The sequence below is a fragment of the Clarias gariepinus genome, chromosome 14 (genome assembly GCF_024256425.1).
Source record: "Clarias gariepinus isolate MV-2021 ecotype Netherlands chromosome 14, CGAR_prim_01v2, whole genome shotgun sequence".
Classification (NCBI taxonomy): Eukaryota; Metazoa; Chordata; class Actinopteri; order Siluriformes; family Clariidae; genus Clarias; species Clarias gariepinus.
This window is the reverse complement of record NC_071113.1, coordinates 30,742,874-30,769,783: the sequence shown is the minus strand read 5'-3', so window position 1 is coordinate 30,769,783 and position 26,910 is coordinate 30,742,874. Positions and strand designations below refer to the sequence as shown.

Here is a 26,910-nt window from a genome sequence, read left to right as displayed (position 1 = left end):
TCAATGCAAGTGGCCAGTGGTGTGACTTAGTTCGTGCACTCATCATGGTGATAAAAGTAAATAACCATGGCGGATGTTAAAAACAGATTTGGAATCCACAGCAGAATTTGGATACAAATATTGTCACACATTAACATCAGTTATAAGTGTCGACAGAAGTTGTCTATGGCAACCTCTGGAAATGAATTCACACATTTCTGCAAGCCAGCTGCAGAAGGAATGCCCCCAGTACACATGGTGTACACTCAAACACACACAGATGAAATCCCCCCCCCCCCCCAAAAAAAAAAAACCCAGACACTTAGCAAGCTAAAAGTGGAGAAAGAAAAAAAAAAAAAGATTTTCACATACAAAACAAGCATATGCCTTGACATAGCATCTACACAACCATAGAGCATTCAGAGATCATTGCTATCATGTCTGAAATTGACAGATATTATTAGCAAACTTATTACCCCAGCTATTTTCTGAGGCAGGTAATGGTCCAGGCTATGATAATGAAACATGTGTTAGCATTCCAAGAACTGAAATTGTCCTTGATTCTGGCCATTAGCATACACATGCACAGCAACATTAGCATTCATGCTTTTGGTAGAATTTTGGCATAAAACAAACAGTTTTTGCGAACAAAATAGAAAAAGTTTTGCTAATGTCATTTTTTTAAAGATTCACTACATGATACGTTTAATTTATGGACATGAAAACCCACAGAAACCTAACAGTAAAATAATAACAGTTTTTTTTTTCACATGATGTTTGTTAGCGTGATAGAGATTGTGGCTGTACGTTGGATCTTTTCACACTTGTCCTTGTCCTTGGCCAAATCTCCACAATAAATAAAATTATTTCTAAAATAAACGTCTTTGTAAAACAGTTGGTTCCATGGTCATAAGAAAGTCCTGTCTTCTATCAAACTTATTGATTTGTCAGTCAGCATCTCTTCACTTTCGGCAAACGTGTACCCAAACAAATTCATGGTGGGGCCACAAACTTTCTGAACCATCTTCGCAAGTTTAAACGGCATACTAAATCTCCATTTTTCCACCTGCTGTGATGAGTTTTTCTGGGTGGAGTACACTCCGCTAGCCTTATCAGACGCTTGCGTATTCCTCAAGATCCACTCCTTCACTTGGTCAGTAAACGGGATGCCAGTAAACCGGTACATCTCAGCTGCTTTGAGCATAGGAAACATGGCGATATCCTCGTAACGCACTAGCATGTATCGTCCATGCAACCACAGGGGCTGTTTGAGACCCACTTCAGCAGACATGCGGATGTTCTCACAGTTCCCTTTAAGCTTCCTTACTTCGTTGTCATTCTCAGGAATGTCTCCGTCCATGGTCAACCCCTTCCAGTGTTCGTATTTGTTCGCAAAAGCCACCATGCGGGACGCTAACATGGCTCTGGGATCACGAACCAGCTGGATAACCTTCAAATCCAATCGTGGATCTTCTGTTAATGATCGTAGCGTCTCTAGTTGCCTAATTCTTACAGATTTTATGGTATGATGCTCCTTCTCCAGACATGACTGAGATGCTAGTGTGAAGTTCAGTGGACCGCATCGCCGGTTACGGCAATGGTAGGGCTCATAACCCTTCTTCACAAATGGCGTGCAGACAGGATCGCTGCATAATGACTTGCTGGACTCGCGGCGAAACAGTCCTGTCGTTACATGATCCTCTGGTGGAGGCTCGATAAAGTTCTCCAGCATCGAGAAGTCACACAAGAAGAGCTGGCGGAGAACTTCACGGTAAGCCTGCGTCAAAACCGTACCGTTGGTCCCTCCACCCTCCAGAGTAAGCATGCGCTCCACGTGCCAAAGAGGCTCGAACAGGTAGAACATGTTGGTGCCGTGCTGGTTAAAAAACTCGCCCACAAATGAGGAACCTGTGCGTGTCGTAGCCAGGAGTAGTATGTGTTTCCCTCCTTCGCTGGGCTCGGTGATGTTCTCCAAGCGCCATTTCATTTCCAGATAGGATGAGACATCGAGCTCGGACAGGACACCGGAGTCATTCTGTCGGAAAAATTCCAAATACGATCTGCTGGTCTGGAGTGGAGTCTGGGGCGTCTGCTTCAGAGAGAGCTTGTCCGAGACCCTTACAAAACAAAATCACAAGTCAGTACATAGTGTTATAATCTTTTTTTAAAAAGAGTTTTGTAATATTATAGGCGAGATCATCAAAACTGGTCCGACTGGGGTAATAGAGTACGTCACTTCAGTGTCTTCAATTAAGAATGTGTATAAAAAGTCTTGTTTTTTGCTTGAATTAAATGCTAATAGGAATTTCAGACATAAACACGTTTGTTTTTCTTAACCTATTTCTGTTTAATATTTAATTGTAAAAATAATTGTCATTTTAAAATAGCACACACCTACACACACAAACCATCTGTATGAGCAACAGTGACAGTCAGAATGGGAAAGAAAGGTGATTTAAGCAGTTTTGAGCGTGGCATGGTTGTTGCTGCCAGACGGGCCGGTCTGAGTATTTCACAATCTGCTCAGTTACTGGGATTTTCACGCACAACCATTTCTAGGGTTTAATGGTGTGAAAAGGGAAAAAAATCCAGTATGCGGCAGTCCTGTGGGCAAAAATGCCTTGTTGATGCTAGAGGTCAGAGGAGAATGGGCCGACTGATTCAAGCTGATAGAAGAGCAACTTTGACTGAAATAACCACTCGTTACAACTGAGGTATGCAGCAAAGCATTTGTGAAGCCACAACACGCACAACCTTGAGGCGGATGGGCTACAACAGCAGAAGACCCCACCGGGTACCACTCATCTCCACTACAAATAGGAAAAAGAGGCTACAATTTGCACGAGCTCACCAAAATTGGCGTAAACAGAATGAGAACATGGATCCATCATGCCTTGTTACCACTGTGCAGGCTGGTGGTGGTGGTGTAATGGTGTGGGGGATGTTTTCTTGGCACACTTTAGGCCCCTTAGTGCCAATTGGGCATCGTTTTAATGCCACGGGCTACCCCAGCATTGTTTCTGACCATGTCCATCCCTTTATGACCACCATGTACCCATCCTCTGATGGCTACTTCCAGCAGGATAATGCACCATGTCACAAAGCTCGAATAATGTAGAATTAGAACAATAGAATTAAGGTACTTCTGAAAGTGAAAGGAGGTCAAACACTGTATTAGTGTGGTGTTCCTAATAAACCTTTAGGTGAGTGTGTACAGTATAGATATATATACTGTATATAGTGTCTTTAACACAAAAAAACCTGTGTTGACAGAACAGAAAAAAAGCATTTAAGTTGTCTGGGGTTTAAATAAAATCTCAATTATAAAAAAGAAAAAAGGTTTGTTCATCAGTGCATCCAAATATAATTCCATACAGCGGCAGTAACATTTTGCATTACAGTGGTTATATTTTGCAGTTAATCCATGCTTCACATTCATGCTGAACTGTGCGAAGAGATTTACTTTAAGCACCACCAGCAGCCTAAATCCACATTTTATACAACACTAGTTTTAAATGAAATGCACTCTTTACAGGATGTACATCTGGAAATTGTGAAGAAAATCAGTAAAAGTTATTTTTGTTCCTGTCTTATTAATTTTCCCGAAATCTAAACAAGCCAGACTCTTACTAAGGATGAAGGAATGAATGCTGGGGTTTTATCCCACGGCTCCTCGTGATCATATCGCTGTTGGTCTTTGTTTGTTCAGTGAGCTGCGTTTCCCCACAATCCTCCCTTTTTCAGTGAGTCTATGTGTATAATCCCAGACCCAGTGCAGGCTAGTGCTCACACCCAGACTCCTTCTCCACCCTGTGACCCAGTCTGATGAGCTTTCTAAAGCACTCTTTGGGGATGTAGAGAGGATGCCTTACTTGGAGATGATGTTGTTCTCCTTCTCGATGATGACCACAGCCACGATGAACACCAAGGAGATGGTGTACTTAATCTTCATTATTGTGTGTGTGATTAAATTCTGATGGTGGGTCCGACCTTCAGGCAACGGTCCTCTCAGCTCTCACACACTCTGCTTATTTCTGAAACACAGTCCGCATGTACACACACACACACAAACCAAACACATGTCAGCTTTTTAGAAAGGTGCGACACACACAAGCCACCTGTTCTTCCTGTTGTGATTACAGACATCCCTTTTCATCCTGTTTACTGACTGTGTGTGTGTGTGTGTGTGTGTGTGTGAGATCTGGTCTAAGAATATAGCTCTGCCAGTGGTAATAACACTAACTACCATGTGCACCAGGTGGGTATATAAACTTTATCAACCCCTTCTCACTTGTCTCTTTATGGATTACGCTGATTCCATTTCAAAACTTAGAAATAAACGCACCACGTTGTTGAGACGAATAATGTCAGGCTTCACCTCTGACCAAATATTAAATCAAACCACAGGCGTTACACTGGTTTAATCTGAACGATACAAATAACACCAGCATCATCTGGGAGGCGTGTCATTCTTTTAGCTTCCTATCTAAACCACAGAGCTCCGTTATTTCAGCGTTCTTAATCAAACAGGACACGGTCGACTCGCTCATGGACCTGTTTTTAATCTTTATCACTAAAACATGACTATTCATATATTAAAAGATTGATTACCAATATATTGTATATGGCTATATACTCGATATATATACTTTCTTTGATTGTCACTACATGTCTACTGCAACAACACAAGATATTAAAATTCTAACGCATTATTATTTTTATATTATTACTCTATAAATATAAATTGTTTATATCCTATACAGCGGGTTTGTTTATGATTGTATTTTATATAAGAAAGCTTACACTGCAAAACACAATAAACATCATTTTAACATCAAGTTATTTTGCTCAGGCATGTTAATTATAATTATATAATGTGTATATACTGTACCAAGACTTTCCTTCTTAAAGAAGAAAGAAGCGATGTGATTAGCTCTGTATGGTTGTGTTACATTTTGCAATGAAATGCAGTTTATCACTGTTTGTTTCAGGGACCGACTGCATTTCGGTGCAAAATGCAACACAACCATACAGAGCTAATCACATCGCTTCTTTCTATCACTTGATCAGTGAAGCAGAACTGCCAGCTGGGCAAAAATCACCGCTGCTGTGGGTGAAGCAGAAATGCATTCAATAGACTTTTATAGCGTTTTGCAAAAATGATACAAAATTACACTCGTGAGCAAAACTATTTGAAAATGAGAAATAGAAATAACGCCAGAACATTTATCATTTACAGTATATGCATGTCAGGATATATATATAGATATATATACACAGCTACTAATAGGCTACTAAATATTCATTAAATAAACGTGAATCTGAATAAACGTGTGGAATTTCCTCTTAACTGTTAGATTCCTTCTGGAGAGACGTTTAAGCCCGTCACGTCAACTTTAAACAGTTCCAACAAATGAGGAACAAACACAGTTCATTTAAACACAGTTTAGCTGAAGGTCAAAGGTTAGGGGTGAGAAGGAGTCCAAATACCCCAGAAGGGGTGGAGTGTTTAGGTTCACACATGAACACGATGTCAGTGTCTCTGGAGTAATGGGGTGCGAGTCAAGGCAGCACAGTTTCGGATAAAGCACTTAAGAGCGTTGTCGCCGTGCGTCCTGACGAGTTTCAGTGAAGGAAACGCATCGAAAACACCATCGTGGCAACTTCACCAAACCGAGATAAAATGATGGATATAAATAGAATGAAAGCTAAAGTTATTGTTTGTGACATAAAAGCACAAAGTTTAGGGTTTGAAGTAAAATGTTGATTCAATCTGATTCTATTTTTTAAGAATATTTTTTACAGGTTTAGAAAACATAAAAGCATCTTTTTTTTATTATGTCATGTCTCATACAAAGCGTTATGTCATTTCCTGCAGATCCTCCAGTCCAGCAGGTGGCAGTATTGCACCAGTCACACATGACCTCAAAAGTTAAAGAATAAGCGAAACTCGCACAAAAACACAAAAGATGGGAGATGGAGGCAGTGTTCCTTTTTTTAAAAACAATTTGACAATTTTAAAGTACTTAACATTTGAAAGTTTACATAAATAGTTTTTTAAAAGCGTCACTCACACAGCTCTATTATTAACCGGGTGGTTGTGAGGTTAAATCCCGAAAGAAAAAAACAAAACAAAAACAAAGTCGCTCCCTGAGGCATGTTGGAGACTCAGCTGGAGTCTCTGGTGTGACGTCCTCGACACCAAGCCCTGTGTGTGTGTGTGTGTGTGTGTGTGTGTGTGTGTGTGTGTGTGTGTGTGAGACAGAAACCCAACACTCGGGAGCATGATGGTGGTAGCATCACATTCTCCAACAGCAGGGAAACTGCAGCGTTGTCAGGACCGTCAGGTCGCGTGCGGAAGGGACGGTGACAAATACAGGAAGATGCTAGAAGACATACGATTAGGGGCGGAGCTTAACTTTCTGCCAGAATGATGTTGCTATGGATACCGTAAGGCCTCCTTTAGGAGCTACTCGGATATACAGAAATAATCAGGGTTTCTTTTATTCTTATTTTCTTATTTTTTTAAAAGCCTACCCTGCACTACGGAAAAAACCCATCGGAGAGTCACCCCTGAGCGCTTCCAGGAAAAGTGTTAAATATATAATAGAATTATTTCTATTTATCTCAATCACACAAGGCGCTATTTACAAAACTATTTGGTGTGCCGTTCCTTAAAAAACCTCAGTGTCAGCGCTGTGGAAAGGTAATTAAGCAAATTTCTTTACTAAATTTAGTGTGTGTGTGTGTGTGTGTGTGTATACAGTCTCTGTTTGAGACCTTCTTGTGGAAATTTCCGCCGCGGGTTTGTGTACCCTCACGCTGGGATGAGAACCTTACACAGCGAGGCTTTGACTTTTCTTCCTGTCCTGAGAGCACATGCCAAACAGCACCTGTGTCACACACACACACACACACTCACACACACAGACAGACAGAGGTCCTCTACCAAGCCTCGTTCCTCAGAGCCAGGAGCAAAAACACGCCCTAAACTGTGTTTAAGGAAAATTCCATCTGGCCTGGAGGTTTAAAAGGCCGTATCTTGAGCAGATCCCCTAATGATTCGGGCGGAGTCTGTGAGGAGCGTGGCACTGAAATCGGCACGTAGCTCCTGCTCGCGCGTCTCCGTAACGCTTCTTCTAATTAAAATAAAAGCTCACTTCCTATATTTCCTGTACTCATCACAGGACGTGAGAATTCCAATTTCAACATTTTCTCAAAAATGTTCAGCAAAAAATAAAATCCTCCCCGTGAGCCCTTCTCCTCCATCAGTGCCTGAGGAACCTGGACGCATTTACATCCTTTACCGCATTCATATCACACGGCGTGTCACGAAGTGTTAATGAGACAAGTTAGTTCCAGGTCTCACTTATGTTACAGCAGTCGCAACAATTTTATCGATTAGACAATTTAATTAATTAATTCCAAATCGATTCATTCATTCTCTGGAGCGCTTATCCTGTAAACGAAGCTGGTCTATCACAGAGCACACACTCACACACTACGGGCTCTTTGAGAACGCATACAGTGCTAACGACTCCATCACTGTGACACCTCAGAATCGAGTCTTTTTTTATTTATTTACATAATTTACAACGCAAACGCTAAAAGCTCTAAAACTGATGAACTGCTTCAAATATTGTGTAGAAAATATAAAATACTATAAACAACACTTGCGTTTGTGGAGAGTTTAATTTCTTCCTCTTTGAAATTTATGGACGGTTCGTACAATACCGCCACCTACTGGTCTGGAGTATGAAGCCGAGGATTGGGAGGAAAAACAATGAACGCTCCATATGTGGCGTGACGTTTAAACAATCTACAACACAACATACACAGCCTTTCAGTGTTTATTAGTCAGGTCTTTAATTCGCCAAAATTATTTTTATGAAAAATCGCTGCTTGAGATAAAACAGGCAATAAACATTAATGCTATTGAATTAAAACTAATTAAAAACAGCATCGACAAAAAATCTAAACTGATTCGATTCAGCACTAAACTGCGTAAATAACGAGGTAAGGCTTTTTACAATAGTGTTCACTTCAGGTGAGTATACAGTAAATATTAACTAGCTAAAGTGCAAAAAAGGATCGCTGAATATTAGTTATATATTTAGTCATGGACTTTCTATCAACTCATTGGGGAAGCAGGTTACTGTACTTTATCTACTGGAGTGGAATGGAAAAGCATGTGCTCTGTAAACTCTCTCCCAGTCCCCTATAAACCAACCAGACTGCAAGTTCATAATTATACTGACAAACCTCAGGGACGCCCTTTCCACCCAAACCTCATTTAAAAATAACTCGTATGGGCGTCTGAACCCGGCAAGGCCGTCCGTATCCTACTTTAGAAGCACAAATTTACCCTAAAACCTCAGCATAAACATTGTGAATCAAAGTAACACAAACAAAATGTGGTCGGGGAAAAATGTACTATTGGCTTCCTCTCTCATTCCATAAGTCAGTGTGTGAATCCCAACCCTCTGTCACTCACTGAATCAGAGTCGATTCTATGAATCAGTGAATCATTCAGTTCTAACATGATGAAGATTCTTGCTCGTTCATTCGATGAGTGTTTGAGTCATTTAGATGGTGACGAAGATCCACTCACTCCTCCTCTCTCCGTCTCGTAATGAATCAGTGAATCATTCAGTCACCATTGTGATTCCCTCTGCTCTCAATGAATCAATGAATCATTCGGTTATTAATAATTCCACCAGTGAGTGAGTTATTTATTCAACAAAACATTTTAATTATGCCTGAGATTCGCTCCCTTCTCACTCGGGAGGTCAGGATATCAATCATTAAATCGTGCGATTATGTCTGAGCATTTAGGTCAATCACAAGAACGACTCCTGTCTCATTCATCGGATCGGTATTTAACTCAACCTATTTATTATAACTAAAATTACCTCCTCTCCTCTCCTTCAGCAGATTATGAGTCAGTGACTCTTTGGTTTATGACTTATGATTCTGTCCTCTCTCCTTAAACAGGTCTGTGTTTGAATCAGTACATCGTTTGCTCGTATCTCTCTTACAGAGTGATAGTTACCACATTGAATCATTGACCATGAGTCTCTTTTTGTTCAGTGAATCAGTGTGATGTTGCGGCCAAAACATGGTATTAATGGACACTTACTGTAATGCTTCTTATCTCCTGATCTACACTTTTTAAAAAATATACATACACTTTTATATTTTATAACACTTTTATGTAGTGTCCGTAACTTTTTTCTTAAAATCTTAATTGTCATTCAGATGAAATCTGACCAAATTAGATTTCACACTAAAAAAAACATAAACCTGAAAAAGTGTATTATTATAAAATGCTAAATTGTTAAGATATTGCAGCTTGGATTCAATTCGTATTAACAATTGTTATTGTCACAAAGCAGCTTCACACAATCAAAGTAAATCATTAAAGTTTGTATGAAATGTGAATGTGTATGAATCCCTGATGAACGAGACGAGGAGAAAAACTCCCTGAGATGGAAGTAGGAAAAACCTTGAGATGAACCGGACTCAACAGGAAACCCATCTTCATCTGGGTGATAACTTGACATGGTTACGGACACTACAGATTTTTTGCTTTTTAAGCTTTCACCAAAAAACTATTTAAGCAAACAATTTTTACAGATCATTTACTTCTGAAGGCTCACAGCAATTTTAGTATCACTATCAGCCCAGTACTGTGTTTTGGCCGTGTGTGGTACAGTAGGTACGAGGTGACGGTGCTTATGTACAAAGGAATGAATCAGTAAATTACACCTGAATGACTGGAATAACAAAACTCAGTCTGACTCACAGCAGCTTTCCTAAAGCGTTTTTAATGCAGTACAAAGAAAACCAGTTTCTTCTTTGATCTCGATTCAAAGTGTTTTTGGACTGAAGCCTAGACGCAATTTTGTTTCTGTACCTGTGATTATTTAATTAAGTAACTCTACCACTTACAGAGTCGAAGAATTATTTACTATCATCTAAAATCTCTACTGAGTTCTCTCATATAGAGTATGTACACACACACACACACACACACACACACACACATGTGGCTTGTGTCTTAGCTAGTTTGTGACTCACTTTTCCTCCAGATGTGCTGCTCTTGTCTCTACGCCCCTGTCGAGTCCGCCGGTAACGTCCGCGCTCTACCCCGGGCCGAGAGTTCCTGTTGTTTGAAAACAGTAACATATTTTCCTTAGAACCTTACTGAACAAAAAATGTTGTGCAATGGCAATTTAAAACCATTTTTTTGCTGCTGTAACGTCTGCATGCGCGCACACACACACACACACACACGCACAGGAAACAAGCTGCAGCAGCAGCATCACCACATCATCACAAGCATCTGATAACCTCTGAACCACAGACCTGAAAGGGAGGTTCTAATGTCTGTCTGTCTGCCTGTCTGCCTGTCTGTCTGTCTGCTCATACACAGGGTTTAGATAAACAAAGTGGGCGGAGCTTAAATCCTTTACAGATAACATGAATGCTGTAATAAAACGATTAAAATAAACACTGAAGAGAAACAGGAGGCCGTTTGCGTCTAACAGATGAAGCCTTTACGATTCTTCGCGTCTTTTATTCCTCCAGCTGTCTCGTGGAAACTCTCACTGCGGTGTTTATGAGGCTGTAGAGGAGTGTGTGTGTGTGTGTGTGTGTGTGTGTGTGTGTGTGAGAGAGAGATGATTATATAGCACGCTAACGACTCGGGGATATACACACACCACCTGCAGGTTGTGTGTGTGTGTGTGTGTGTGTGCGGCCTGGAGACGACTGAAACGTTCCTGTCTTTTAATTTAGCATCCAGCGATCACGTGATTAGGTCCTTTATTACCGTGAGCAGGTTTATACACATTATTGTTTACAATGTGGTTTAATTAAAGCGCTGTGATGTGGGTCTTTAGACTCGTCCAGCCATTACAACTGACCCGCTGTCCTGTCATTTCTCACTGCGTGTCTGGAAATCACTCCGTCTTCACATATAACACTAAAGAGCGTAGAGTTTATTCGTACTGAACAGACACGTGGTGGAGTTTTGGTGCTTTATCTCGGGCATTATAAAGCTGCACTCACTCTGCTCTCGTTGCTGTTGTAAACCACAGACTTACTGACGATCAGTGAAGGTTAAAAAGGGTTTATTAGAGAAGCCATGCTTCCGGAAATTTAAGGGAAGTTGATGTGGCAGGCTCATAAATAAAAAATCAGCATGGCCACGCCCCCTACAATACACACTTAATCAGAACAATCAGTGTGTATACAGTAAAAAAGGGAGCGCGCAGGTTATACACAGGTCACGTACCTACAGTTTAAAACACAACAATTAAAAACATTCTAATGAGTCCGAGAAGCTTCAAGGGGTTTTAGGGAAGATACTGAGGTCCTATAGATATATTATGGTATGGTCATGTGACCTAGTGACAATCAGGATCAGTTTGTTTGACTTCCACATGTTCGGGGCATAAAAGGAGTTCCTGGGAGGCCAGTGTTTCAGTCATGGCTTGTGCATACTGAGAGAACTTTCAACCTTGATGGTGTCCAAGCTCTAGTGAGACACCGGGATCAGTGCATTAGTGTATCAGGGGATTATATAGAGACATAAAGGGAGATTTTACTCTCAGGACTGTGTTGTGTTATTCTGTATCGTTATCACAAGTCCTGCTTTGACTCGAACGTGGAGGATTACGGAAAACAAGTTTTTCCAGAAGCTGTGACGATCACACTTCAATAATCCGCCACCTTATGATTTGCATTTGTAGCGAAAATCATCAAAGTGGAATCTAACGAGCGTTCTCGCGGCTCCTCGCGTTCTTCCTCTCCCGTGATCTTTCGGGGGTTTTCCCTCGGTAGGCGTCCACACGCGATTTCCTACAGAGCTGTTTTTCAAACTCATAAAAATATTCAGCTACATGAATAAGAGTGTATGCATATACATGTTTAATTTTTTTTTATTTCTTTATATACAGTATATAATAATACGTATAGAATAGACAGATTATGGTGCAGAACTTCTCTCAGGAGTAAGCCGCACTGTAAAAAAAAAATATTTGTTTCTGGAAAGCAATGAGCTCTTAAACATCCAACGATCTGTGGCACACAGTCCAAATAAGTGCTAATTTGTTTATGTTCTTCTTTTTTTTATCTTTGCGAGTACATCCAGTCATCCTTGTAACATTCCACTATGCTTCGTTTGCTAGTTTGTGCTGATAAGAATTTAATATCTCATGACCCGGAATGTTGCATGATTTAGAAAAGCATGGAGCGCTGAGAAACACTGACGCTACACAGTTGTTTATACAGTTGTAAATATGAAGACATAATGGATGCATTGTGAGTCTGGCGGGTTTCATTAGCACGCGCAGTGCAGTGATTTCGTTCTCGGCTCTTGCGTTTTGAAATTCATGAGCCTCGTTACGTTCCTGAAGCCCTCGCTCTCACTTCGCTGGCGAACATCTGCAATGCGAAACGCTCCCCCTGGGAGAGACGGCACAAATTAACCTTTATAAAAGAGGGGCCACAATGGAGCCAGTGAGTGTGAGAGAGGAAATAATGTGGCACGAGGGGGCAGGGAGACGGATCGACAGAGAGAGAGAGAGAGAGAGAGAGAAAGAGAGGTGGGTTAAATAGCATTCGTTCCACCGAGACAGATTGTTCTCTGTGCTGGAGATAAATGTGTGAGCTGCGTGTCTGTAGAGATAACCACGATCACCTCCTCTGTCTGTGCTGAACAGAACACAGAACAAACAACTTGTGTTGTGGTTTGGATGAACTGATTATAGAGCGTAGAATATACAGTGCTGTAGATACGTTCAAAAACTCAGACTGTACTCGGTTATCAGTCTGATAACTAATCCGGTCTAAATAGGGCCGCACAAACCAGCCACTCGGTTTTATTATTTATTTGACATCATAAAGTTCGAGAATAAACATAACCTTCATGGGCACTCCGTCCTCTTTGAATGACGCACACAGGTTCTAGGTAAAACCTGGAGAAAAGTCAATTCGCAATCGGTAATTCATGTATCATCAGACTGACCTCAAAATCGAGTTTATTTTTAAACTCAAATAAGTTTTTTTATTATATACGTTTGTGTTTGACGCTGTAAAATGTTGCAGTGCAGTTCCTCCATCATCCTACAGGTGGTGCTCTAGAGGGAATGTATAAAACATCGTACATATTGTAAGGAACAATTGGTTATCTTTAACTTCTAGTGTTTATTTTATATTCTGCATCTGATTCATACGAGATCTATATCTTTAAACAAAGAAGTAGAAAAAAAATGTTTTATTGTGTCGTCCTCCTGATGGAAACCTAAACGTTTTGTGTCCAAAACGTCACCGTTTTAGATTTTTTTTTTTTTAAGAAAACCTCCTGTACATGTTCGCAATTAGTTTGTCGAGTCATCTCTTCAACTTATCACAAACTTCACCATATCACATCTGCTCTTCCTGTTAATTTCCCCTGTGTATGGAGACATGTCAGACTCCGTGTAGGGCTCTACTTCAGACTGTAATAAACAGAAACCCTCTACAGGATCTAAGACACATTAATTATCCAATAAACCCTTAAAGAACCATTGAAGAACCCTTTGTTCTAAGATAAATACCTTGTGTGTGTAACATTTGTCTTCTTTTAAGATGTAAATCAGATAATTTAGTGTTTTTACCTTCTTGAATGTTACCTAGGGGACATGTATTAGGAAGATGGTCCACACCCCTACTTAGATGGGATTAGTTTAGTGTCACTTTATTTTCGTTATATCTGTTATATATTTTCACACCATTTTAATTGTTTACTGATTATTTGATTTAGGTTTTGAGAGAGGTTTTGTCTGTACATTGGGTCAGAACCTACAATTTTTAAATAATGTCTGTATGTCTGTCCATCCAGATTTTGTCACAGCATCAAGTCAAACTGTCTGACTAGACGTTATTGAATCTCCTGCAGTCCTTAGATCTTAGTTTAATCTGCACCATAAATAAAATCTAAATGTGGAGTAAAAGTGATGTTATGAACAGTTATGTGTGGGATTTAATAATCTACTGTAAAATAATCTACTAATGCTCTACTGTCTCAATGTAAACAAACACCTGCACCAATAGATATTAATTAGAAAAGATAAAGTGAATATTTTTACTGGGATTAGTTCATATTTTCACTTTGGCTGAAATAACAGCGCTGAAGTGGTATAAGTGAATTTTAACACGATGGAGTGGTTTTAAGACAAAACTTCATCTTTATCCTTTGATCTACTTTTTCCATTTCTCATCTGTGATTCACTCTCCGATTACCGAACAGGGAGTGTATTTGTCTGACCACCAAAGAAGGACAACTTAGTGTAAACAAGGCGCAAGATACTCAACCTTACAGAATGGGATTTCTTTGTATTAATAAGTTAGACAGAGAGTTCTGCTGTACAGAGAGACACACAGACATGTACGTGGGCTTCAACCTCAAATAATAATAATAATAATAATAATAATAGTAATACTAATAATAATAATAATAATAATAATAATATCACTGATTACATTAAAGATTAGATCAGATTATTTATCAATTTAAACATTTTAACTGTTTCTACAAACTTTTTACTTACTGGTTTATAATTAGATAAATAACAGGTTTTTCATTGGATTATTAGAAATAATTGCTTATAATAAACACACAGAGCTGATGATAGAGAGGCTGTTAGTTCTACGTGATTAAATAAATAAATAAAAAAGAAGAAGTGATGAATAAGAGCCGTGTTGGTTTACCATGTGTGCTGTGAGGATGATGATGATGATGATGTCCTGCTCTCACACTCCGGGCTGTAAACTGTGTGTTTAGATTCCCAGCAGGTTTTCCATCACTCCCGAAATGTGTGATCAGTGAGATCCATCATGTGTGTGTCATCTCCTATCCGACACCACACACACACACACACACACAATAATTCTTGAATGCGTTTAAAAGCAGACGCGATGTTCCTCCGTGAGAATATTCCAGGCGCGCTCCCGCTCGCACGCACACGCTCTCTCCGCTCGGGAGAATGAAGCGCGCTCTCGTGGACCTCCGAGTTAAAAGCGAGCGCTGAGTCACGTGGTACAACCTACTACTACAGTGACGGGGGGGCGGAACGACCTATCACGTGATCTCGACATCCCGCCCACTCCTCCAGAGTCTTTTAATGCTTTTTTTTTTGTTTTGTTTGTTTTTTTTTGTTTGTTCACACTTTACCTTTAAAATACTAAGTAGAAAACTTACAAATTGAATAAATTTAAATGTTTACGTGTAAAAAGTGGACTTTGTATATGCGAAACATGTACAAATCCTTTCATTTGACTGGCTTTATCACAGAAGGGGAACAGTGTTGCTAGGCAACGGGAAACCTGGCCTCCCACAGTAATGTCCTGAGTGTAAGACTGGGGTTTATAATAAAGTGATACAGTAAGATAAAGTGATTTAGAACACAGACATACATTTAGCTCACATACCTCAGATAAAAAAAAAAAAAAAAACACTTTTCCACCAGGCGACACCTGCTAACACTCGACTCGTATGTGTAGAATCTATAATCTGTTTGTAGCTGGTTAAGTTTGACTCTTTAAATTAAATAAGTGTTCAAAAGAGAAAAATGAAATAAAAATTTAACACAAAAAGAGTAGTACTACAATGAGAAAAAAAGAAGAAAGCTATATGAAGAATAATACACTATCATATTTTTGACTACTTTTATTTGCGTATATTATATGGCAAATGCATATACATTAATTATTATTTATTATATTTACTTTATATACAATTATATTGCTGTTGTCATACAAACACACCATAATTGTAACTGCACAACAACAAACATTTGCACAGGTTTTACACTTCCTGAGACAAACCTCCCGTTTTTTTGGGGACTGATGGCTGGGTGGTATGGGGTGTGCTTTTGTTCTGTAATTTAGGAAATTCGTATATTACAACCTATTTATTATTATTATTATTATTATTGTTTTCATTGGAAATTTTGTTGTTGTTGTTGTTTAATTGTATTTGGATATACATTTAAACATAGCACATTTTTTATATTGGAATCCTTCTCTTATATTCTATCTTTCTTTTTTATGTCACAGACAGTCATATAAGCATTTCACTGCGTATCATACTATGTATGGTTTTGTACATGACAAATACAATTTAAATTTTAAAATGTAAAATATTACATGTTGATTCAGCACAGAGTTAGCAAACTTTTGGACATTTATATTATTATCATCATTATCAGAGTTACTGTATTCTAATAATTTTTCCTAATAATGCAGTGATGTAACACATTGCATTTAAAAATGTATATAATTTAATTGCAGTTACTAATATCAATAACATTACGTTACTAGCATGTTTAAAAATTGATTAAAACGCATTTACCTCTTTCACCAGCCTTACCTCTGGTGCCAGTGCCCACTTCCCAATTTTAAGTGGCACGTAGACATTTAGGGTTCTTGGGAGGGGCAGAGCTGACACGAGCTGCCGGAGGGTGGTTAGTGTCTTGCCCCTCCCTTGTTTTAAAGCACTTTAGAACAACACACACCAACACTACATTAGAGCGGGAGGAGCGAGGCAGGGGTCTTCCTTTTTTCCACACCCCCGTTCTCTATCCGCGGTCCAGGGCCGGGGGCTGAGAGGAGGAGCTGGCCGTTCGGTCGGGGTCTGGGCTGGTGGTCCTTTCCGCTGCTGCGGGGACCGGGGGGGTCTTTCTGTCCCCACGGCGGAGGGAAGTGGGTATATGGGGAGTGTGAGTGTGTATATTGTCTATTTTTGTGTGTCTACATGTGTGAGTGTGTGAATATTTGTTTGTATGTATGAGGGTGGGAATATATGTTTGTGTATGTGTGTGCTTGGCTGTCTACGTTTAGGTGTCAGGTCAGGTCCTAGACTCCACCTCTCTCAACATCCCAGGCCCCCCCTGCTCTGCCACCACACACAGCTGTGGGGTGCCCCCGGCCGCTGGTGGGTTGTTGATTTCTCGCTCCGGGGCGGGGCGCTCGGGTGAGCGCTGGCTCACTCGCGGCGTTCGCTGGGCGGGATCTGGCTCTCCTGGCTTGGCGGGGCACCGGCTGGTGGATGGGGGGGGGGGCCCTGGGATCTCTGGACCCAGGGACCGGACTGCCTCGGAGTGTACGGCCGCCGGCGGAGCCTGCGGTCCTGTCACCACGGCCCCCTGGGGCGTCTGCACTGGGGCTGCTAGATGAGCCCCCTCTGGGCTCTCCGCTGCCCCTTTCGGGGTGGGGGGGCTGTCCCTGCGGTGGTTCTCCTGAGACTCCTGTGCTCTGGGGGGCCTCTGGATGTCTGGGACCCGTGTCTCCGCCGTATCTGCTCCATGCCTCGCGGGATGGGACTGTGGTCCCCCACACACACTATTAAACATTTACATGGAGGAGCCCTATGAAAACAAGCGCGCTCACACACACAGGTGTGCACACAAACGTTCACACTGGTGTACAAACAGGTGCTCACACACACACTGTCTTTGCTGTTGCTTCAAAACAAAATGTTTATTTCAAAATATTTTATTATGTGCGCGGCTCAACAGGTTTTGGGATTTGTGGTTTGCCGCGAGTCGTGCAGGTGTTGGTTGTGGCTGCGGTTTTTCTGCTGCTATTTTTTCTCTTTTTCTTCGGCAGGTGCGGATTTTGACTATATTCTCCCCCCCCTTTCTTTTTTTTTTTTTTCTTTTCTTCTCCCTTTTCCCTCTTTTTTTTTTTTTTTTTTTTACTCTCTCTTCTCTTTTTTTGGTCCCCGGTCTTGTCTGTTATAATATGGGAAACAAACAAAATAAATAAATAAATAAATAAATAAAAAAAAATAAAAAAAAAATGGCTGTGAATGATGATAGAACAGCTACACATACTCTCTGCTATGTGTTATCTGTGATACTGACAGGCCGGGAAAAAAAAAAAAAAAAAACGCATTTAAAAATCGCTTGCACCATCAGTAAACGATACATCTTTTATTGTTAGGCCGGTTTATATGAAGAATGTTTAGTTTTAGAGATTGATTACATCTTTAAATCAAGTTGCAGTTTTCATATTTCTGTAATATTTTTCAGTCAAAATTAAATCATTGAAATAACTGAGTTTTACTTTGTTGTTTTTTACATTTAAGGTTTTCGAAGTAACTTAAGAGTAAAGTAATTAGTTATCTGAGTTTTTACATGTAATAATTATTAATGTAATCAAATTACAATTTAAAGTAGTAATTAGTAATTTGTAGTAGATTACTTCAAGTAACCTACCCAACACTGATCAGTATTAAAGAGGACTTCAAGTCCTTAAAATCTTAAAATGCTTTAAATAACAAAGAATACAAATGCACCATAAGGAGTAAAGGATAAACATTAATATGAAACAGTATAAATATTAACATAATTGCTCGGATATTACTGTTCAGGTGAGATATTTAAACAGCTGAGATATTGCACACGTAAACACTGTAATCTGGCAAAATTATATTATTTTAAATATAACAATTAAATTTAAATTGACATAAGACAATTTAGTCTGAGACATTGCTGATAAGAGTTTTGCACATTCACAGCTATTTTGTCATTTGTACAGATGTTTGCAGTCGGGATAAATAAATATGTAGTAAGAGTCTGTGAAATGTGTGGATGAGCAAATAGCTCCTAACATTTAGTTGTTTGTCAGTGTTCAGGTCTTGAATTGCTCTGGGGAGAACCTGCTCATGAGTCTGTTTGTGCATGATGTGGTCAAACAGATGGTGTCATGGGTGGGTTTGTTCTCTCAGCTGTTTGCTCTGCTGTGGCTGCGAGAGCCGAATAGCTCTTCCAGGGAGTTTAGTGAGCAGCCGATGTGTCTTTTTTGGGAGGTGTTGATGAACTTTTCTAGGGTTCCACTGTCTGCCGCTGAGCAGCTGGTGTACCATAGAGTGATACAGTATGGAGCGGCGGTACAGTAGTAGGACGACAGCAGATCCTCCTTGTTTTTTTCTGAAAATACTTAGAGTTTGCTATTCTGCCATCTTTACCTATGCATGGTGTTTGTGGTCCAGGAGAGATCATCAGTAATGTGTGTATCCAAGAAGATGAAAGTTGGGACCCTTTCCACACTGTCTCCTTCGACAACTTTTGGACCAGAAGCTGCGCTACACTTACGAAAGTTTATAATGAGTTCAGTTGCTTTTGTCGTGTTCAGGATGAAACTTATTTCCAGAAGATCATACTTCACCACTGTAGGCTGTTTCATCTCCCTCTGAGTTGATTTTCGATCGATTTCAATCTGCAAACTTTATGTAGTTGTTGGTAGGATGGGTTGATGCACAGTCATGAGTGAGAGAAGGCATAAGGAATTGGGCCCAACACAGGTGTGTTAGCCCCTGAATGTTATGAATATAAACAGTGATACTGTACATAGTTTTCTTCATGCAGTTATTGAAATGTTCTCTGTCCAGTGTGTAAATAACTGGAGGACACTTGTAATTCAGGAATGACATATGAGAGAAATGGATGAAGAAATGAAGAGAGAGCTTATGTACAGAGGGCTGTGCTACGCCCCCTGCTGGCCCACATGGAGCTGCTGGCGAGTGTGTTGGTGGTTTGGTGGTTCGGCTGATGGTTAAGGTGAATGGGTGAAGGGTTTGGGTAAATATTTCAAATGTCAATCGTGTTAACTGGAATAAACACAGAATCTCACTCCAAGCTTGTCTGAAAAGTTGGCAGCTCTGCTAAAACCTTTACAATAATAACTTTAAAATGTTACACTAAAACTTAGAAAAGACCAAAAATTTAATAAATATATTAACATTAATATTTCAATACTTATACTGATAATAATAATAATAAAAATGTCAAATATTTACTACATTTTCCCCCACGGTTTCCTCATTTCTCACGCTTATGCGCGCGCTTCTCAACAACGAACACCAAGTCCCACAATGCACCGCGCGCTGAGTTATGACATTTTCCGGTTAGAACTTTCCGGAAATTTCCAGCGCGTTGCATCAACTGTACTGTTGCGTCTCGTTCTGCAGTGAAGGTGAAAGTAAACAAACGCGTTATTTTTTGGTGAGAGAAAATCTTGGACATTTTTAGGTGTTTGTTATTTTTTTTGTCATGATCTTAACATTAATGTAACCATGTGTTTTATGTAACTTGTTTGGCGGTTTGGAGCTATAAGCAAGACAAGATAAGCAAGTATTAGCATTAGCATTACTAGCTAAAAACTGTTAATACGCAAATATATATAAGTAATAAACATTTATTATTTTTATTATTATTAATATTTATGTACATATTATAGCTTTTTTTAAATTATATAAATTAATTAGACAACACGATAGCGTTGTTAGTTAATTCTTTGACGTGATGTAGCACGCGATGAACGTGACGTCATAATTCCAAAACAATACCTCACAGTAACACTTTAATGTTAATGTGATTAATTTAACAATTTAATCTCGTTAACTGCACATGGTTTACAGCCTGTTTGTTACCAGGGTAACCTTAAGACTGCTCTGTATATAACTTTAGATCAGATTCCAATGTAAAATGCTGATAAACACAAGATGTCTTTGAGAAATGTATCTGCTTCTGTGATGTCACAAAAGGGTGATGTCATAATTTGTAGACAGGTGAGCGTGTCCGATCTGAACACTGGAGCCTCTGTTTAATAACTCGACATTGATTTTTTTTCTGCAGGTTGTGTTTAGTGTGAGTGTGTAAGAGCGATGTTTGTGGCGAGGTTGGCGTGCCTGCGGGGTCTCCCCGTGACTGCCATGAGGTCCAGTCTGACCCTGAAGATCCCGGCTCTTAAACCTGCTACACCTCTGATCAGATCTCAGCAGGTAAACATCACCCTCAGAGTCTGACACACACACACACACACACACACATGTCAAGTCATGTCAAAGTACCTCACAAGATACTACACCTGATAGCTAACCTATTCTTGATGAATATTTTGGGGGCCACCAAGAGTGTGTGTGTGTGTGTGTGTGTGTGTGTGTGTGAGAGAGTGTGTGTGTGTGAGAGAGTGTGTGTGTGTGAGAGAGTGTGTGTGTGTGAGAGAGTGTGTGTGTGTGAGAGAGTGTGTGTGTGTGAGAGAGTGTGTGTGTGTGAGAGAGTGTGTGTGTGTGTGAGAGTGTGTGAGAGTGTGTGAGAGTGTGTGAGAGTGTGTGTGTGTGTGAGTGTGTGTGTGTGGGTGAGAGTGTGTGGGTGAGAGTGTGTGGGTGAGAGTGTGTGGGTGAGAGTGTGTGTGTGAGAGTGTGTGTGAGAGTGTGTGTGAGAGTGTGTGTGAGAGTGTGTGTGTAATGTTAAGTGATATTAGAAATTAGCATATAGAAGTTATATCTAATTGAGGAACACTCTATAAACAAACTCTATATGAACCTATATTCCATTAAAACCAAACAGATGGCTTAATATCACGAAGAGTCACTAGATGGAGACAAACTACATGCTTGTAAATTTTATTTAACTTAATATTCTAGGATGTAAAAGTTTTTTACGAAGCTTCCTACTCTTACTTTCAGCGAGGAGTACGACTGCACCAGGGAAAGCGTGTGATGTCACTGTTTATGACACTGAGAGCTACAAACAGGCCTTTTCGTTATAGTGGGTGTTGTTGTTTTGAAAGATTTTTGTAGTTTTTAACGGTGAAAAGCAAACAGTTCCAGTTGTGTGAAAGCTTTGTGGACACAGACAAAACTTGCATAAAGTTATCCTAATCAAGCTCTTACAATAGAGCTAGGACGGGCATAATCTGATAAAAATGACTTTGAAATGGACCCCACATTGGAGAGAGGATCAGAAAATTTTTTGCCTTATTTTAAAGATAAAAAAGGCAATTTGTGGAAGCATCACTGCCAGTTTGCCTGCGTACCCCTGAGGAGTGTGAAACACGATGAATGATGAATTGCTGCTTATGACGGAGAATCTCGGAAAAAAATTTATACACGCAAATAATTGAATATAAAAATATATTTCATATATATTAAGTAGTAGCATATATTTATATTAAATTACATACAAATAACAACAAGCCTATAAGCCTTTTAGTTGGTGCTCAGGATGATTATTTTAATGTGTGTGCTGTGAATGATTCCCACAACTCCATCTGCGATGCTGTAAGAGCAAAGTCTGATTTATTATTATTTTCTGATGTTGGATGTGACAAACCCAGATCATCAGTTTTAAAGCTACATCTTCACAATTAGTAAAAACCGTACAGTATCAGTCACCTCTGGAGACAGGTCACGGAATGTTGGTTAATGGACCAGTTGCACACAGCACACCATGTGTTACAAACATTATTCCATTTTTGTCCAGACGTGTGTTGTATGAAAGTTCCAGATCTCAAGATTACAGTGAAAATACGATGTTGCTGTTCATAGGAGTAATTAAAACTTTTAATAACCCTTCTCTGTGTGTGTGTGTGTGTGTGTGTGTGGTAGGGTTACTCCACCCGGGCCAAGTTCGGACTGCGGCGCAGTAAGACGGCCAAAGATCAGCTCCAGGAGGCGGTGTTCGAACCCGCTAAAGACACCGCCTTTAAAAGTGATGAATCTCTCTCTCTCTCACCAGTTTTACTTTTTGTTAGGACTGGTTTAACAGTGTTGTCAAAATAAATTATTTTAAAAGTTAAAGACAAACAGTAAGAACAGATAAAGGAACAGAAAAACAGTAACAAATAAAATAAACATTCATTATGTTATGGAGGAGGAATAGTGAAACAGAAGTAATGTAGTGATATAAAATATTCTAGTAGGTAAAGATTAGATTAGAGATGATGAGTGTTTGTTGTATGATGAAGAGTGAATATGAGCTTTAAGTCACGTTCTCTTTCTCTCTGTAGTTGATCAGACCGGGAGGATGGTCCTGGCGGGCGGAGCTGCACTCGGACTCGGAGCTCTGTGTTATTATGGTCTCGGCATGTCCAATGAGATCGGCGCTCTGGAGAAAGCAGTGTGAGTCTCAGGCTCCATGTGAAAGAGAGACAAAGAGTAATCTAATGTAGCAACTTGCAACTCCATGTCTCTTACTTTTCTTGTCTCTGTCTCTTTGTCTGTCTCTCTCAGTTTTTGGCCGCAGTATGTAAGGGACCGGATCCACTCCACCTACATGTACTTTGCAGGCGGTGTGGGCGTGACCGCTCTCTCGGCCGTGGCCGTCAGCAGGACTCCGGCTCTACTGGGCCTCATGATGAGAGGATCCTGGATGGTATGCAAAACTATTCACACCCGCCTGTATGTTACAGTATTGTCTTTAACACACACATTATGAAATACACGTGTGTGTGTGTGGTCCTCAGGCTTTTGGAGTGACCTTTGCGGCGGTGATCGGTGCCGGGATGCTGGTCAGGTCCATCTCCTACGAGCACAGTCCCATTCCTAAACACCTGGCCTGGATGCTGCATGCAGGTAATAACACTAACTACATTCATTTACTTTACGTCTCATCCAGAGCCACTTATTTTATTATACATTAAGGGTCTTTCTCAGAGATCAGACACTGGCAGCTTGGGGGTGCTGAGGTTTGAACCTGTGACCTTCCCATCAGTAGTCCATCATCTTAACCCCAGAGCTACCCCTGCCCTTTATAACTTAGTCACAGAAATGTTTTGGGTTAAAAATGGGGTGTCAGAGGTCACTCGAGGTCCCACTTCCTGTTTTAATGTGGAGTTACAGGAGGAAAAAGAAAAAAAATCTGTTTATTGTGAATTTATGCCCAATTGTGTAGTACATACTTAACACCACTGGGGGGCAGTGGAAACAATGAATAAAATATGAGTAAAAATCAAAGGAGTAAAGAATAAAAAGTAAAAAAAATATGTTTACTGTTAAGGCAGGTGATGTTTAATCCTATTTATATAAAGCATATTAAAAATATATAAATAAAAAAAATTACTTTAATAAATTATCCATGTTTTCAAATAAATATTTTTTTAGATTATATTTATTTGTAGACAGAAATTTAAATTAATTAAATTTATCTACTTTTTTTTTTTTTGTATTTAATAAATCTCAGAAATCTCTACTTGTAAAACTTTGAACATTTTTTTTATAATTAACAGAATTTGTCTTGAGATTTTCAGCTAGATTCCTAATATTGCAATGGTTTAGTTTTATTATATTTTTAATAGTAATTATAATAGACTCTACATAATAAAATATGAATTGTAAGTGTAATGAATTGCTGTGTGTGTGTGTAGGTGTAATGGGCGCGATCATAGCTCCCCTCACCTTGCTGGGCGGTCCCCTGATGATGCGAGCGGCGTGGTACACAGCGGGCATCGTGGGCGGTCTCTCCACCGTGGCCATGTGCGCTCCCAGTGAGAAGTTCCTGAACATGGGCGGCCCGCTCGCCGTCGGCTTGGGAGTGGTCTTCGCCTCATCACTGGGTCTGTGCTCCTCACTCCTTAACAACACACACATAATCCAGAGATTATTGTAAGTGTATCAGTATAATAGATCACCTTCTGAATATTTCCCATGATGCCGTTGCTCCAGGCTCTATGTTCTTGCCCCCCACCACGGCGTTTGGGGCAGGTCTGTACTCGGTGACAATTTATGGAGGTCTGATCCTCTTCAGCATGTTCCTGCTGTACGACACACAGAAGGTGATCAAACGGGCCGAGACGCACCCGCTGTACGCCATGCAGAAATACGACCCCATCAACGCGTAAGTGCCCTCACAGCCTCTGCACCCTCATACTTACCTATTGTACACTTATCATCATTTGCATTAATATTATCTGGTCAGACGCTTAGACACTCCTGCTGCAGAGAGAAGCGACAGTGTGTGATGATTTAAAGAAACAACAGTTTAACCCTGAATGGCATCTAAACAAAGAATACAAGAAACCCTCTAAGCCATGCATGCTGATGTCTGTTTTTGTGTGTTCACAGCTGTATGGGCATCTACATGGACACGCTCAACATCTTCATAAGGCTGGTTATGATTCTGGCCAACGGTGGTGGAGGAAAGAGGAAGTAAATCACCTTCTTTATCATCATAATTATAAAGCTCTTCCTGAACAGATGAAGAAGTGAGATAAGACTGTGGACTGTGTCTAAAGTAAAAGGAGGAGAAATCTGACGCATTCCGGCTTTTGGTGTTTAGGAGTCAGATCTACACTCTATCACAGAGGACTACAAGAGTTAGCAAATATAATTATAAATATTATTTCCTGTTATTTATTTAAACTCTAATCATATCTGATTATCTGCGATTGGTGTCTGTGCTCAGTGTGTTCCGTGAGCTTCAGAGTTCAAGGTTTTTTCCTGCTTTAAAGGTTTTTTTTTTTTTTTTTTTTGGTAAATATGCTTCTGCATGTTTCTCAGACACATTTTACAAATCTTCAAAGTGGAAAGAGAAAATCAGATTAGGCCTTATTCCAATATGGATTCACAAGTTTATTTTGGTATGCACTAAATAAAAGATTAAAATAATAAATATAACCATGAATCTGTCGTTTTTCCTCTAAACCTTTATTTGCATTCTGTGAAAAGCCAGAGAACAGTGAACCTCCTGACTCAGGATTACCCAGAAACCCAGGACGGTCTGAGTGAGATTAGATTAACGTGGTGAGCTCGAACATGTGGTCATGGAGGTGTTTTTTCTTTTCGCTCTGAACCTTAAAAATTCTTTACCTTTAAAGGTAAAACTCCTTCTTGTTCTCTCGCTGTTGGCCTTCAGGGAGAGGAAGCTCTGTCCTGACCACAGCAGAGGGAACGCTTTATTGTTCAGATGATTGATGTTCCTCACTATCTTCCTGCTCAGACTCTGACTTTAGGAGAACAGATTAAAGTCCTTCAAATGTCTGAGGTCAAATGTGTTGATGTGACAGGGCCATGAGATGTCCTGTGTAATGTGAACATCAAGGTCCTGCAAACTGTCCATGCTCTCCACTGGGGTTGATCTATAGTTTATTTATTCATTACTATAATCTGGAAGCAGGTAGTAAGACTGTAATAACACTATAATTTAACTGTAATGACCTTGTAATAAGTACAAACCCATCACAGGATGGTGTCAGGGTTAATGGTGGTGCATTAGAGGTCATTCATGGTCACACTTGTTCTAATTTGGAGTAAAAGAGCAAAAAAAAAACTTTCTTTACTGTGAGCTGATATCCAGTACATGATTACACCACTGGGGGGCGGCAGTGCTGGAGTTAAAAGACATTGTTTCTAGACAAGCGATGGATGAGCTGGTAGAGAATGTTTTTAACGAAGCCATCTTTTTGGCTCTTAAGGAAAAGTTACACCTCGTTAGTCACATCATCGCCTTTGAAACACCTGAAGGTGAACAAAAACGATCCTGAACCTCCTTCATAAAAATTCCATGATGCTTATATAAATATAAATGTGCCATTCTCAGCTGAACTACCCCTGGGGCCAGGGGTAGTTCAATGGTTAAGGCATTGGACTATGGTTTGGAAGATCCCAGGTTCAAATCCCACAACCACCAAGTTGCCACTGTTGGGCCCTTGAGCGCGGCCCTTAACCCTCAACTGCTCAGATGTATAATGAGATAAAAAAAAAAAGTAAGTCGCTCTGGATAAGAGCGTCTGCCAAATGCCTAAATAAATGTAAAGCTTACAGGCGAAGGAAGACTCCGCGCACGCATATAACCATTTATAACCGGATCTACATACAGAAAAAAAAGATTCTATTAAAGAAATAAAAGCTAATTCTGGAAAACTAAATATCTATTTACTCCATATTCTCTGTTTCCCAACATATAACAACGGAATTGTTTCTTTATGGCACACTTCTGGGTAAATTTATTTAATTTAATTCTGATTAATTAATTCGATTCTCTGTTTTTAACTTGATATTTTGTGTAAAAGGTTTATTTAGAGAAAAGGATGAAGGTTTGTTAGTTTGCGTCGAGGTTGGGTTTTTGGTAGTTAATGTTCCGGTTTTATTTAGGAAGGATT

General features: G+C 39.9%; 2 protein-coding genes across 2 annotated transcripts; one reads left to right on the top strand and one right to left on the bottom strand.

Moving 5' to 3' along the window:
• Window positions 1-282: 282 nt before the first annotated feature.
• Window positions 283-14,996, bottom strand: LOC128541064 (carbohydrate sulfotransferase 3-like). Its single transcript, XM_053511165.1, has 4 exons — window positions 14,737-14,996; window positions 10,060-10,144; window positions 3,852-4,013; window positions 283-2,096 (listed from the first exon to the last, which is right to left on the bottom strand). Exons 3-4 carry the CDS (start codon window positions 3,929-3,931, stop codon window positions 887-889), a joined length of 1,290 nt encoding a protein of 429 aa, XP_053367140.1. The 5' UTR covers window positions 3,932-4,013; window positions 10,060-10,144; window positions 14,737-14,996; the 3' UTR covers window positions 283-886.
• Window positions 14,997-19,963: 4,967 nt separating this feature from the next.
• ghitm (growth hormone inducible transmembrane protein) lies at window positions 19,964-25,426 on the top strand. Its single transcript, XM_053510867.1, has 9 exons — window positions 19,964-20,031; window positions 20,666-20,812; window positions 22,421-22,523; window positions 22,822-22,933; window positions 23,045-23,186; window positions 23,278-23,386; window positions 24,178-24,366; window positions 24,476-24,647; window positions 24,875-25,426. The coding sequence occupies exons 2-9, from the start codon at window positions 20,696-20,698 to the stop codon at window positions 24,960-24,962; spliced, it is 1,032 nt and encodes a 343-aa protein (XP_053366842.1). The 5' UTR covers window positions 19,964-20,031; window positions 20,666-20,695; the 3' UTR covers window positions 24,963-25,426.
• Window positions 25,427-26,910: the final 1,484 nt, after the last annotated feature.